The sequence below is a fragment of the Numida meleagris genome, chromosome 11 (assembly GCF_002078875.1).
Source record: "Numida meleagris isolate 19003 breed g44 Domestic line chromosome 11, NumMel1.0, whole genome shotgun sequence".
NCBI classification, from domain to species: Eukaryota; Metazoa; Chordata; class Aves; order Galliformes; family Numididae; genus Numida; species Numida meleagris.
In genome coordinates this window covers 11,532,328-11,545,061 of record NC_034419.1, presented here as the reverse complement: position 1 = coordinate 11,545,061, position 12,734 = coordinate 11,532,328, and the positions used below count along the sequence as shown (strand labels likewise).

At 67.0% G+C, this 12,734-nt stretch overlaps 4 protein-coding genes across 7 annotated transcripts in view; all 4 read right to left on the bottom strand.

The window, feature by feature from the left end:
- Window positions 1-148, bottom strand: part of QRICH1 (glutamine rich 1) — a 26,056-nt gene extending 25,908 nt beyond the window's left edge. The window contains exon 1 of one of the 2 annotated variants that reach the window (XM_021409994.1): window positions 9-148. The gene's annotated coding sequence lies outside the window, so the exon portion shown is untranslated. The remainder of the gene's footprint in view (window positions 1-8) is intronic. The other variant, XM_021409993.1, reaches the window with a different exon arrangement.
- QARS (glutaminyl-tRNA synthetase) lies at window positions 892-5,540 on the bottom strand. 2 transcript variants are annotated; one of them, XM_021409991.1, is made up of 23 exons: window positions 5,214-5,540; window positions 5,019-5,128; window positions 4,864-4,939; window positions 4,706-4,770; window positions 4,568-4,621; window positions 4,362-4,419; window positions 4,147-4,218; window positions 3,984-4,069; window positions 3,768-3,854; window positions 3,566-3,665; window positions 3,372-3,450; window positions 3,171-3,279; window positions 2,964-3,094; window positions 2,753-2,845; window positions 2,542-2,679; window positions 2,382-2,469; window positions 2,162-2,305; window positions 1,988-2,092; window positions 1,771-1,863; window positions 1,573-1,700; window positions 1,405-1,471; window positions 1,186-1,311; window positions 892-1,105 (listed from the first exon to the last, which is right to left on the bottom strand). In XM_021409991.1, the coding sequence occupies exons 1-23, from the start codon at window positions 5,497-5,499 to the stop codon at window positions 1,055-1,057; spliced, it is 2,346 nt and encodes a 781-aa protein (XP_021265666.1). In that variant the 5' UTR covers window positions 5,500-5,540; the 3' UTR covers window positions 892-1,054. The 2 variants fall into 2 exon arrangements, with proteins under 2 accessions (XP_021265666.1, XP_021265667.1); XM_021409992.1 differs by having other exon boundaries at window positions 5,019-5,117.
- On the bottom strand, window positions 5,985-8,165 carry LOC110404958 (epidermal differentiation-specific protein-like). The gene has a single exon (XM_021409765.1). It carries the CDS (start codon window positions 7,396-7,398, stop codon window positions 6,289-6,291), a length of 1,110 nt encoding a protein of 369 aa, XP_021265440.1. The 5' UTR covers window positions 7,399-8,165; the 3' UTR covers window positions 5,985-6,288.
- Window positions 8,271-12,705, bottom strand: SLC6A8 (solute carrier family 6 member 8). Of its 2 annotated transcripts, none has more exons than XM_021409764.1 (13): window positions 12,488-12,705; window positions 12,127-12,258; window positions 11,577-11,850; window positions 11,372-11,504; window positions 11,106-11,240; window positions 10,917-11,020; window positions 10,717-10,841; window positions 10,534-10,646; window positions 10,329-10,466; window positions 9,872-9,974; window positions 9,697-9,797; window positions 9,315-9,485; window positions 8,271-8,797 (listed from the first exon to the last, which is right to left on the bottom strand). In XM_021409764.1, the coding sequence occupies exons 1-13, from the start codon at window positions 12,573-12,575 to the stop codon at window positions 8,666-8,668; spliced, it is 1,749 nt and encodes a 582-aa protein (XP_021265439.1). In that variant the 5' UTR covers window positions 12,576-12,705; the 3' UTR covers window positions 8,271-8,665. The 2 variants fall into 2 exon arrangements, with proteins under 2 accessions (XP_021265439.1, XP_021265438.1); XM_021409763.1 differs by having other exon boundaries at window positions 9,315-9,452; window positions 12,488-12,700.

Here is a 12,734-nt window from a genome sequence, read left to right as displayed (position 1 = left end):
CGCCTCACCCCGGCCCCGCTGTCGCCGCCGACTCGCGCCGCCGCCGCCTCGGCCCCGAGTCTTTTCCCCTCACAGCTCCCTGGGCGCCATCTTACATTCAACCCCCTGCAGCCAATCAGCGCGCTACTTCGGCCTCGCGAGAGCGCGGCCCCCAACTCCCGCGAGAGCTCGGCGCTCGGACCCGCCCCTCGCCTTAAAGGGGCCGTGCTCTTGCGGTGGGGGCGGCCGACGGGGGGCGCGCTGCGAGTCGGCGGGGGGACGCGATTGGAGCCGGGACGCGCGTGGTGCGCGGCAGGGACGGCTCCGACAGTGCGGGCTGGGGCGTTGCGGGGCTGACGACTCTGCGCCTGGTGCCTGGCCGGCGCCGAGCACGGGGCTGCGGGCCGACCCACGAGGCTACAGGCAGGCCCCGACCCACGGGGCGCCCACGGGCGGGTGCCGGTGCCGGCCGCGGACCGTGCGGCTGCCCCAGCCCCGCTGTTTCCACGCCGGGATCGGGAGGAGAACGCTGCCTGAGGCTGCTTTAACGCGCCCGTGTGCGCGGTGCGGCCCCACGGCTACTTAAGGTGGCCCACGGGGACGGGCACAGCCTCCCACACCCCACGGCCAGCCCCGAGGGGGCTGGGGTTAGAGAGCTGGGACGGGAAGAACCGGGACTGAGGGGGCTCCCCGGGGACCTCCAGCCCAGGGCCAGGCAGGGCTCACCCCACTCGAGTCCACCTTAACGCGGGACGGCGGCCGCTGTTTGTACACATCCCCAACGAGCACCTCCCGTCCGCGCCGCCGTCTCTGTCCGCACGCACCGGCACAGCGCTCCAGCACCACCCGGCCCACGGGAGAGATGTCCCCCCCCACTTCCACTGCCCCCACAGATGAACACAGGGACCGGGCTGCGATGCTCCACTTTATTGAGGTGACACCGGCACGGCCCCGCGGGGCTGTGCTAAGGCAGCTGTGGCTCTTGGTGGGAGGTCACAGGGCTGGGCTCCATCCTGCCCCCCAGGAGCCCTCCCCCTGGGTAGGGGGCACACAGGCAGCAGAGTGGCAGCGGGGCTCAGGCTTTGCCGGGGTCCTCCTTCAGCGTCACCGTCCGGTTGAAAACCAGCTGGGGACAAGCAGAGGGGGCTCACAGCACTGCAGCCTCAACTGGTGGCACAGTGTGCTGCCTCCCGCCCCAGGGCTCACCTTGCCCTCAGTGCTGTCAGGATCCACCGAGAAGTAGCCCAGGCGCTCAAACTGGAACTTATCGAAGGGCTGTGCCCCGAGGACGGAGCTGTCAACCAGGGCATTGTCCACCACGCGCAGGGAGTCCTGGGGAGGGAACAGCGCTGTCAGCACCCTTAGCCTCTCTCTGTGCCAACGCTAAGGACATGAGAGCTGCAGCAAAGCACCACCGGCACTCACGGGATTGAGGTCGCTCAGGAATCCACCCGGCACCTCCGAAGGATCCTCGGGATTTTTGTGCAAAAACCTGCAATGAAACTCAGCCAAAGGGGCTGTGGGGCAGCAGCACCCCGTGGTGGGGTGACAGCAGCCAGGTGACACCACTGCCACCACTGCCCCGGTACTCACAGCCGCTCATACAGCCGCACTTCGCACACCTTCGGCTCTGACACCCAATGGATGAAGGCTTTGGGCTTTTCTGCTGCATCTGACTTGGTGCAGGTCACCTCCAGCTCAATGACCCGCCCATGGGCATCCTGAGGCAGGGGGAGAGGAGCCATCAGGGGGCAGCTCCGGCCCACAACCTCCCTGCCCCGGGCCACGCACCTTGATGACGTTCTGCACGGCAATGACGTAGCCGGTGTGCCGCAGCCCTGCTGGCTGCCCAAGGGCCAGGCGCTTGTAGCCCCTGTCCGCCTCCTGTGAGGGGATGCACTGCTGCAGGAGGGGGTGCAGCACAGGTCCCCCCCTCCAGCTCAGTCCCCATGACTGTGTCCCCCTCCCCATTCTGGTGCCATGCTCAGAGGCACTGTACCCGACTCACCTCCTTGAAGTCGGTCTCCTCGATGTAGATGATGGGCTGGAACGGCACTTTGTGGAAGCCCCGGCTCTCATCAGCAGGAAAGTTGGGCACGAGAACATCAATTGCCTGGGGGACAGGAAGGAGTGAACGCTGGCCCAGGACCCCTGCTCCCAGCCCAGCCCACAGCAGCCTCACCTGGGGAGCCGGGAAGTTGGTGATGGTGACCTTGAGGGGCTCCAGCACAGCCATGGCGCGGGGGGCCTGCTCATTCAGCACATCCCTCACACACGCCTCCAGCAAGTGCGGCTCCATCGTCGTCTGGGCCACCGTCACACCGACCTGTGGGACAGGAGGCACTGCTGTCACCCTGCTGGCTAGGGGGAGACGTCTGCATGCCCCATCCTGCGGTGCCTACCCGTGCACAGAAGTTATTGATGGCCTCAGGGGGGAAGCCTCGCCGGCGCAGGGCTGTCAGCGTGAAGAGTCGTGGGTCATCCCAGTCCCTGAGAAAACACTGCTGTGACAACCCAGCATGCCTTGAGCGATAGCCACGCTGTCTGCTGGTCCACCCCTACCGCACAGCCCCAGTCTCCACCAGGCGGATGATCTTCCTCTTGGAGACAACGGTGTAGAGCAGGTTGAGGCGGCCGTACTCCCACTGCACAGGGCAGTACACATCCAGCGTGTTGCACAGCCAAAAGTAGGAGGAGCGCCTGCAAGGAAGTACGACCTGGCTCAGCCACAAGGACATGGTGACCCCTGCCCTGGGCTGTGCACAGCACTCACCTGGCCTGGAACTCCTTGGTGCAGAGGGAGTGCGTGATGTGCTCGATGGAGTCGCAGAGGCAGTGCGTGTAGTCGTATGTGGGGTAGATGCACCTACAGGGTGTGTGAAGTCTGCTCCAGTCTCCCCGTTCCTCTCCCAAGACCCCCCTGCTCCAAGCACACACAGACCCGTCCCTGACAAATTCTGTGGGATGCTGTGGGCTCTCCCTACCATTTGTCCCCGGTGCGGTGGTGTGGAGTGAACTTGACACGGTAGGCAACGGGGTCCATCTTCCCATCCTCCATCACCAGCTTCATCCGCAGTGTGGCCTCCCCCTCCCCAAACTTGCCCTTTCGCATGTCCTGTGGGGTGGGGAAAGGACATCAGCTGGGCCACAGACCTGTACCCCATGGGCACACAGCTCCTGGTTGAGAGTACCTCAAAGAGCAGTAGTGACTCCTCCACGGGCCGGTCCCGCCACGGCGATGGTGGTGGGTTGTGGCCCTTGATCTCCTCAACCTTCTGATGGCAAACATAGGCCTGTCCCCTGCAGGGAGGACACATGGTGAAGTGGACAAAAGCAGCCTATCCTCTGGACAAGGGGCAGCCATCCCCTGGGCATCACCACAGCACGCTCACCTGCGGATGAGCTCCAGAGCCCAGGTGTAGAGCTGGTCAAAGTAGTCTGAGGCATGGGTCACAGCGTAGGGCTGGTAGCCTGCGGGGACAGGACAGTTTGGAGCCACTGCTAGGGCTTGGCAGCAGGAGCTGCATGCAGGGATGTTCCCAGCAGCATCCCAGCCCCATCCTGCCCTCCCCAGTACAAGCCCTACCAAGCCACTCCACCATCTCCCGGATGGCTGTGAAGTACTTCTCTTCCTCCTTCTCGGGGTTGGTGTCATCGTAGCGCAGGAAGCAGATGCCTCCATTGGCCTGGGGGAGTGGGGATAGTAAGCAGCTGCTCCCCATGGGGCTTGGACACAGGCAGAGGACACGGGGAGATGGGAGCAAGCTGCAGGGCTTGGCAGCACTCACCTTGGCGTAACCAAAGTTGAAGTTGATTGCCTTCGCATGGCCGATGTGCAGGATGCCATTGGGCTCAGGAGGGAACCGTGTCCGCACCTGCATGGGGGAAAGGAGAGGGCACTGACACAAGCCCCCGTGCCTTGTGCTTTCCCAGAGACCGCTGCAGCCTTATGCAATGATGCCACCCTCAAGGGAGTCACTGTGCTCGAAGACCCCCAACCTCACCTGTCCACCCGTGACCGCCAGGTGCTGCTTCAGCAGAGCCATGGTGTTGGGTGTCACCACGTAGCCCTCCGTCTTGTAGTTCTCTCCTGCAGGGACGGCACGGTCAGGGCTGTGGCACGGTGCCAAGCCTGGCAGCCCACAGGCAGTGCCTCCTCAAGCTCACCTGGCTTGTGGAATTTCAGGGCTTCTCCTCGCAGCTGCTCCAGCAGCGACTTTGTCTCTGTGCCCACCTCACCTGTGAGGAGATGAGGTGCTGAGCCAGCGCTGCCCAGTGGGACGGGGGACAGCCTGTGCTCGTGCAGACTGCGGCAATGCCTGACCACAGCACAGGGGCTGCTGGGACCAGAGGGCTGGGGAAGCTCCCCCAGAGCCACTCACCATTCTCCACCACAGGCGCCTTCTGCTTCTCCACCGGGGCCGGCCGGGCCTTGGCAGCCTACAAGGACAAGCACAGCAGCCTGAGCACGCGCTGTGCACACACCTCCCTGCAGCCATACCCACCCCCCCAGCAATGGCACCGTCCCGGGATGGCAGCTGCGGCCGCTCAGGACCCGGGCAGCCACCACGCGGCCCCTCCGCATCACCTTTGGTTTCTTTTCCAGATCAGCTTCTGTCTTTGGTCCCAGCAAATGCAGCACCTGGGTGGGATGAGGGCGGCATGATGGGGTGCCCCAGGCTTGGGGTGGCCCAGGGCACGTTGTGCCACAGTGCCCAGCACCCACCTGCAGATCCACCTCGTTCTTGATGCTCTTCCCATCCGCCCATTGCAGCCGGCTCCGCGCCTCCGCTGTTGGGGCACGCAGCGTGGGGCACGGCCCGGGGGGCTTCAAAAAGACCCCCAGGCCCGACCCCAGCCCCCAGCCCCCAGCCCTGCACTCACCCATCAGGAGCCCCGTGTTGAAGCGGTACCGCTCCGCCAGCAGCTCCTCCCGGTGCCGACTGACCACGGCCTCCACCTGCGGACCCCGGGAGATGATCGGGGAGCACGCACCCGGCCCCCCCACTCCCGCTCCGCATCCCCACGGCCTCACTCACCGCCTCCTCGATCTGCTCGGGGCTGACGCGCACCCCCACGCCGCACGCCTGCTCGAAGTCGGCCGGTTCCAGCGGTTCCAGCGGGTGACTGCGGAGGTACTGCAGGGCGGCTGCGACCGCAGCGCGCTCAGCACCGGGCCCGGGGCTCCGACCCCCGGCACCGGGCCCCGCTCCCCCCCCCAGGCCGTGCCGTACCGCCCAGCTGCTGGTCGGTGCGGATCTCCCTCCGCCCGATGTACCCCACCACGAAGGCCAGGCGGTCCGGGTCGTCGCGGAGCCGGGCAGCCGCATTGTACAGCAGAGCGCCGGTGGCTTTATCCAGGCCGGAGCCCAGCGCGGCGCGGGCCTGCAGCACGGCTTGGCGGAGCTGCGCGCTCAGCGCGGCGTTGCGCAGCGTCTCGCGGGCCTTGGCCTCGGTCAGGCCGATGCCGGTGAACAAATTCAACACCTCCGCTTCCTCCGCCGCCGCCATCGCCGCCATGCTACCGCTGCCCGCCTGTGGGGGCGGGGCCTCGCGCTGCACCGCCCTCCTCGAGGAGCCAGTCAGCGGAGAGCGCTTCTCGCTTTGGCCAATGGGGTGACGGAGCTCCCTGCAAGCTCCGCGAATCGGAGCGCTGGGGGGCGTGGCCAGGCGGAAGGACGGTTGCATCATTTAAAGGGACCGCTGCCCGCAGCGGACACGTGGGGGGCAGGCCCGGGGCGGGGCCGGGAGTTGACGAGGGCGGCCCCGGGGCTGCGGGGGGCGTTGGGGGGAGGACCCCTGAGGACGGCGCTCGGTGTCTTTTGTAGTCAGCGGGCACCCGTGCTGCGGCCGCGCGTGTCCACGTTATGTCCCCCACGGCCACTCGTCTCCTCCCTTCATCCCCCCCCATTGTGTCCCCACGGCCACCCCTTCCCCCTGTGTCCCCCACATCGTGTCCCTACAGCCGTCTCTTTCTTCCTTGCATCCCCCCTTATACCCTCACAGCCACCCGTGTCTCGTGTCCCCCCACTGTGTCCCTCACAGCCACCCATGTCCCCCTCATTGCGTTACCACGGCCAGCCCTTCCCCCTGTACTTCCCTTTCGGTCCCCACAGCCACCCGTGTCCCTCCCCACATCCCGCCCTGTGCCCCAGCACCCCTCAGCTGACTTCTCTGCCCGCACTCATCCACTGCAGCTGCCCCATGGCGCCGTGCTCAGACTGTGGCACCCCGGGGTACCCACTCCTGTCCCCGACACCACCGCCAGCAGAGCAATTCAGGAAGGGCTTTATTGGCACAGCCCCACTCTCAGCACCTGGTGGGCACCTGCTCCGCACCCACATTGTCCCCTGGCTCTGTCCCCACGCTGTGCGCCTTCTCCGTGCCCGCCGCAGCCCCTGTCTGCTCCTCCTTCCCCGTGCCCGCGGCGGGCAGTGGCCTCATGCTGAACCGTGCGCAGACATTGGTGCCCGACACGCTGCGGTACTCCCCCATCTCGGTGCGCACCGCCTCGTTCTGCGTGATGGTGAGCAGCACGGGCACTGACAGCGTCACCTCCTTGCGCAGCACGTGGATGGTGAGCTGCGTGCGCGGCGGGACCTTGGCGGGCAGGGCCACCTCGCTGCGCTCCCTCCGCGTGCACGACTCGCTGCGGCCCTTCTGCACCGTGAACACGTTGCTGGCCTCCACGGCCAGCGTGAAGGAGAGCCCTGCCCGCAGGCTGGTGGAGTTGCTGAAATGGAAGCTCTGCCACAACGTCGTGCTGTACTCCCGCGTGCTGCCGGCTGCCAGTGCCTGCTCCGATTCGGTCTCGTTCACCCCCACGATCTCATCCACCAGCACCTCCCGCTCCGCCTCCACGCGCTTCTGGTCCCACAGGAGCTGCGCGGTGACCGTGGGGCGGCCGGGCCGCAGCGGGCGCAGGTGGGACAGCCGGGCCTGGAAGTGCAGCTGCGCCCCGTAGTCGTCCACGCGCTCCCCGGGCCATGCCAAGCAGTGCCAGCCACCGCGGTTGGGGTGCTGGTAGAGCAGCCAGACCCCGCGCTGCACCACGTGCGAGGCCACGCGGTCGTTGAAGTACCCGTAGGCCAAGTTGGTTTCCTCGCTGACCACCTTGCAGGCTCCCTGCAGGTGAGGCCTCTCGTAGAGGGTGATCTGCGGGTCCAGCAGGTCGTGGTGCACCAGGCGTAGCGCCGAGAAGCTGTTGGGCCGCCCCACGGCCGCGTACTCGCCCTCCTCGAAGACGTGCGGCTCGCCCTCGTACTTGGGCTGGGTGTAGGCGATCCAGGGCTGCCCCACCACCTTCAGCGAGGCGATGCAGTCGCCGAAATCCAACTCGTGCAGGTCAGGCACGTCGCAGGTGAACTCACGGCTCAGCCCCTCGAAGTCGGCACGCTCGTACACCGTGATCTTGTTCATGGTGCTGCGTGGCTGACGGCCCCGGCGCCTCCTCTCCCCAGCTCCTCTCCCTGCCCCGTCCCGCTGCCTCCGCTCTCACCGTCTCTGCTGCCGTGCCCCAACGCCGCCCCGCAGCCGCCCCTTTTATCGCAGGGCTGTGACATGCCATGACACGAGGGCCCTGCCACGGCCCCGCAGACCCGCACAGCGCAGCGGGATGCCCGCAGACCAGCCCTGCCGGATAGTCCTGCCGCGCCCCAAGCACACGGCGCTCCAGCGCTAACGAGTCACCAGCAATTAGCAGGGGTGCTTCCGCCCTGCCTGCAGTAATTACGGTGTGAGATGGTGGTGGGGCCGGAACGGCTGGATCGCCGTGGTGGGGTGAGAAGGTGCAGTGGTGAGACCAACCGGTGTCCCAGGATGAGACCCCGCTGCGCCCTGGTCCCATTGGAGCTCAGTGTGGCCCCCAGCACGGCACGGCATGGCACGGCCACTTGACACAGCATGGCCACTTGGCACAGCACAGCATAGCCCCCACCATGGCACTGCACAGGGTGTTACAACAGAGCCATGTGACACGGCGTGGTGGTGTGACATGGCATGATGCAGGCACGGTCTGGGCAGGCGGTGCCACTGTCCCCTCCCTGTCCCTCATGGTGGGGACATTGCTGATCTCATTCTGGGGCAGCACACGCTGCTGACACCCCCACATCAGACCTAGACTTAGGCAACTCTCAGCCCCACAACCCTCCCACAGCCAGGTGGGCACAGGGCAGCAGCTGCCCCTATAACCCTGCAGTAAGAGGTGGCCCGGTCTCCATAGCCCCCCAGTGCCACCATCACCGTCTCCCAGCGTCCCCCCCAACCCAGTTCCCCCATCCCAAACCAGGGTGTGCCAGGGTCTCCCAGTTTATTGCCAGATGTCGGGGCGGTTGGGGTTACACCAGACAAACGCTACAGAAGCGGTTAGTGAGCGAGGTGCCACCGGCCGGGGGGGGCTGTGCTGAGGGGGCCGTGGGGCACAGGGACGGAGACCGGGGAGGGGCTGTCCTACTCACTCCCCCCCCTCCCACCACCCACTCCCCATGTCCCACACCCCCCTCCCAGCACTGGGGACCCCCATGGCCGCCCCGTCCCCGTGTCCCGAAGCGGTTCCCACCACCCCCTGCTCCCTGCATCGAGGCTGGGGCAGTGCGGCGGGGGGGGCCCAGGCGCGGGGCTGCGTGGGTGGGAGGCGGTGCTGGCATTATTGCTATGGCGGGCAGGAGCAGCGCGACCCTCCCCACGCTCAGATCACAGTCTCGAAGAGCGTCGTCTTCTCCTTGGGGGGCTCCGGGGCCAGCAGCTTGGCTTCGGCCTCAGGCGTCAGGTACTCCAGGTGGTGGTGGCCCCAGATCGGCGTGGTCAGCAGCTGCCAGCGCTGCGGGAACATGGGGTCAGCAGCGGGGATGTGGTAAGGGACATGGCCCATGGGGGGTTTGGATTGGGATGGGGTAGGGATGGGGTGGGGATGGGGACGGGGACAGGGATGGAGTTTGGAGGGGCATAGGGCAGGGATGGAATTTGGATTGGGCTGGGGGAGGGACTGAAATGGGACTGAGAGAAGGACAGGGTAGCAGGACACAAGGTGAAGATGGGGACTGAGATGTGCTGATAGTGAGACAGGGATGGGGACAAGGATGGGATTTGAATGGAGACAACCATAGAAGCAGGGACGAGATTCAGATGAGGTTGTCTTTAAATGAGACAGCGATGGGGACGGGGATGAGACGACATAGCGGGGAAATGGCAATAGGGATGAGGATGGGATTCAGCTCAGGATGGGACTGAGACGGCAAGGTGAGGTGATGGGATGGAGACGCCAGAGGGGCCGGGGAATGGACTCAGACCCGGATGGGGATGGGGACAGGGACGAGGGTGGCCCGGTGCCGCCCCACCTCGCGCAAGGAGCCTTTGCAGCGCAGGAGCTTGTAGATGACGGTGCAGGGGATGCAGAGCATGGAGGAGAGCGCCAGGACCCAGCCGATGGCATCGCCCCACCACGGGTACACGTAGGTCTTGTTGTACGTCAGCGGCTTGTAGTTCACCACGTGGAACAAGAAGATGCCCTGGGCGGAGCGGCAGCGAGCTCCCATGGCCGTCCCCACGCGCGTCCCCCGCACGAGTGCGTCCCCGTCCCCCCCCCCCCGCACGCCGTGCCCGCAGCCGCCGCCGGGGGGAGCCCGGTGCCCGCCGAGCGCGGCGCGGGGCAGCGCGCACAGGGCCACGCGAGGGCGCCCGCGCGCCCCCCAACCCACGCGCGACCGCGTCCCCGCTCACCACGCAGACCAGCGGCGTCACCACGGCCCAGCACCACTTCATGAAGGGCAGCGGCCGGTAGCCGATCATGCGGGCCACGTCGTCCATGAAGCGGTCAGCGCCTGCGGGGACGGTGACGTCAGCGGGGTCCCACGGGTGCCCGTCCCCCCTGTCCCGCTCCGTCCCACGGCCTCACCGTACACCCAGGCGATGACCACACACTCCCAGAAGGCCTGCCACAGCAGCGTGATCCCGCTGGCCGAGTAGTTGTCAAACAGCTGGAACACATACATGCCGCCCTGCCGGATGGCACCGCGTGTCACCGGGCTGCGCTGCGCGTCCCTGCTGCACGGGCACCCCAACAGCACAGGGACCCCAAATGGCACAGGGACCCCAAATGGCACGGAGACCCCAAATGGCACGGAGACCCCAAGTGGCACGGAGACCCCAAGTGGCACGGAGATCCCCCAGTGCCATGGGCGATTCCAGTGGCACAAACGTCCCACATGGCACAGACACCTCAAATGCCACGAGCACCCCAATGGCACAGACACCCCACATGGCACGGGCACCCCACACAGCCGAGGGAGCTCCAGCCCCACGCCATGGGAAGGGACAGCCCGGCCCTGGCCCGTGTCTCTGCGCGTCCCCACCTGTGTCACCATGGAGAGGTCGATGAGGCAGCAGACGAGGCAGCAGAGCGCGGCCGTGAGCTCACGGCGCAGCGAGCCGGCCCCCGGCTGGGGGAACAGGTCCAGGATGCCCGTGATGAAACCCTCCACGCCGACAAACTGCGGCACACAGCGGGGTCAGCGAGGGCACAGGGTCCTGTCCCCGACCCTGTCCCCACTGTCATACCTGGCTGTCCAGCCCCAGCACCAGGAGCATGAAGAAGAAGAGCGTGGCCCACAGCGGGGACAGGGGCATCAGCGTCACGGCTTTGGGGTAGGCGATGAAGGCCAACCCGGGGCCTGCAGGACAGCAGGGTGAGCGGTGCCACCCCCTACGGGATGCACGGGGCCGGTGGCACGCACCACTCACCCGATTCGGCCACCTTGGAGATATCCACGCCCTGCTCCGAGGCCATGAAGCCCAGCACGGAGAACACGACGAAGCCGGCGAAGAAGCTGGTGGAGCTGTTGATGACGGCCAGGATGTAGGCGTCCCTGCGGGCACAGCGGGTTACGGGCTCTGCGGGGGCTCTGCGGGGGCTCTGCGGGGTCCCGGCGGTGCAGCCCTACCTGTAGCAGTTGTTGTGGAAGCGGTTGTAGCTGCCCAGTGCCGTCAGCGCGCCCAACCCAATGGCGTAGGAGAAGAAGATCTGAGTGCCGGCATCGATCCAGACCTGGGGCACGGGGATGGCGCTGGGGTTTTAGGGGCACCGCGTGTCCCTCCCCGTGGCCTCACTGCCCCCCTCCCCCTGCCCTCACCTGTGCCTCGGCCAGCTTGGACCAGTCAGGCTTCAGGTAGTAGACGATGCCACCCAGCGCGCCGGGCAGCGTCACGCCGTGCACCAGCAGCAGGATGAGGACCACGTAGGGGAACAGCGCCGTGAAGTAGACGATCTGCGGATGGGGCGCTGGTCAGACCCCCGTGGGGCAGGGTGTGCTGTGCCACACGTGTCCCCATCGGGGCCGGGGCTCGGATGTCCCCAGGCAGCGGTGGCACCTCCCGTGCAGACACGGGACCACGTTACCTTCCCGGTTGACTTGACGCCCTTCCAGATGCAGAAGTAGACGATGATCCAGGTGGTGACCAGGCACAGGATCATCTGCCAGTTCATCTCCCCCGGCTCGCTCAGGTCCCCCGACAGCCGCAGCACCTTGTTCCTGCACAGCGGGGTGGCACTGAGCACCTGCATGCCCCCGTCCCCTCCGCCCCCGCTCTGTCCCCCCACTCACTCCCAGAACTCGATGACAGGTGAGCGCTTGTTGGCCATGTCGACGCAGCTGACGTTGAGGGCGGTGATGGCGGCGCTGGCATTGGCGCTGGCGTTGCGGCACAGCTCCAGGTGGAAGAACTCGGCGCACTGCTCCGTGTTCCACGCGTGGCCGCAGGTGGCCCAGGGCAGCGTGTCGGTCAGCGAGTGTACCAGGTAGAAGAGCCCCCACACCAGGATCATGATGTAGTAGGAGTTACAGAAGAAGACGATCACCATGGAGGCCAAGCCCAGACCTGGAACAGCAGCAGGGGGGTTGGCACGGGGCTCCGCGCGCCCACGGTGAGCCAATGGGACGGGACGTGGGATGACGGCGGGGATGGGATGCGCAGACGTGGGGAGATGGGGGGGCACGGCACGGGGTTGGCCACAGACAGGGTGGGGACACACGGCTCTCGGGGACGGTAACAGGGAGCTGCAGGGCAGGGCAGGGAGCTGCCACCCTTGGCTCGCGGGGCACGGGGCGTGGGCAGGGAGCTGCGGGGGCCCCGCGCAGGGCACGGAGCAAATACCTTTGAAGAGCGGAGCGATATTCCACGCAGCGATGCCCCCCTGCTTCATGAACTGCCCCAGGGCCACCTCCAGGAAGAAGACGGGGATGCCGCCCACGAAGACAATGAGCAGATAGGGGATGAGGAAGACGCCTGGGGGGGGGGACGCAGACATTCAGGGTATGGCTCAGCTGCGCCGTCCCCCCCTCGCCGGTCCCCCCCGCGCCGCCCGCTGGGCGCAGCGAATGGCGAGCGGCACTCCGCGCACTCCCCCTCGCCGCGCGCCGATGTAGGTCAGGACAGGCAGGTGGCGGACCCCCACCCCACGCAGCCCCAAGAGCGGCCCCGTGGGGCGCCCCCCCCCCCCCACGCTGGGGCTCACCTCCGCCGTTCTTGTAGCACAGGTAGGGGAAGCGCCACACGTTGCCCAGCCCCACGGCGAAGCCCACGCAGGACATGATGAAGTCCATCTGCCGGGTCCACGTCTCCCGCTCGGGGGCGGCCGTTTTGGGGGGGCCGGGGGCCCCCACCAGCGGCGCCGTCACCGTCCGCTCCTCGCCCGCCGCGGGGGGCTCGGTGCCCTCTGCCAGGACAGGGACAGGGGGGGCCGCGCCGCCGTCACCAGCGCT

Bases quoted from the DNA above. Each gene is read 5' to 3' on its own strand.
- QARS (XM_021409991.1), bottom strand. From the start codon at position 5,499: ATGGCGGCGATGGCGGCGGCGGAGGAAGCGGAGGTGTTGAATTTGTTC. The intron at 3,855-3,983 runs GTGAGGTTGGGG...TCCCCCATGCAG, and splicing joins TGGCGGTCACGGGTGGACAG to GTGCGGACACGGTTCCCTCC. The intron at 2,846-2,963 runs GTAGGGAGAGCC...CACACCCTGTAG, and splicing joins CACCGCACCGGGGACAAATG to GTGCATCTACCCCACATACG.
- LOC110404958 (XM_021409765.1), bottom strand. From the start codon at position 7,398: ATGAACAAGATCACGGTGTACGAGCGTGCCGACTTCGAGGGGCTGAGC.
- SLC6A8 (XM_021409764.1), bottom strand. From the start codon at position 12,575: ATGGACTTCATCATGTCCTGCGTGGGCTTCGCCGTGGGGCTGGGCAAC. The intron at 11,505-11,576 runs GTGAGTGGGGGG...CCCGCTGTGCAG, and splicing joins CCTGTCATCGAGTTCTGGGA to GAACAAGGTGCTGCGGCTGT. The intron at 9,798-9,871 runs GTGAGGCCGTGG...CCGTCCCCGCAG, and splicing joins GGTCATCGCCTGGGTGTACG to GCGCTGACCGCTTCATGGAC.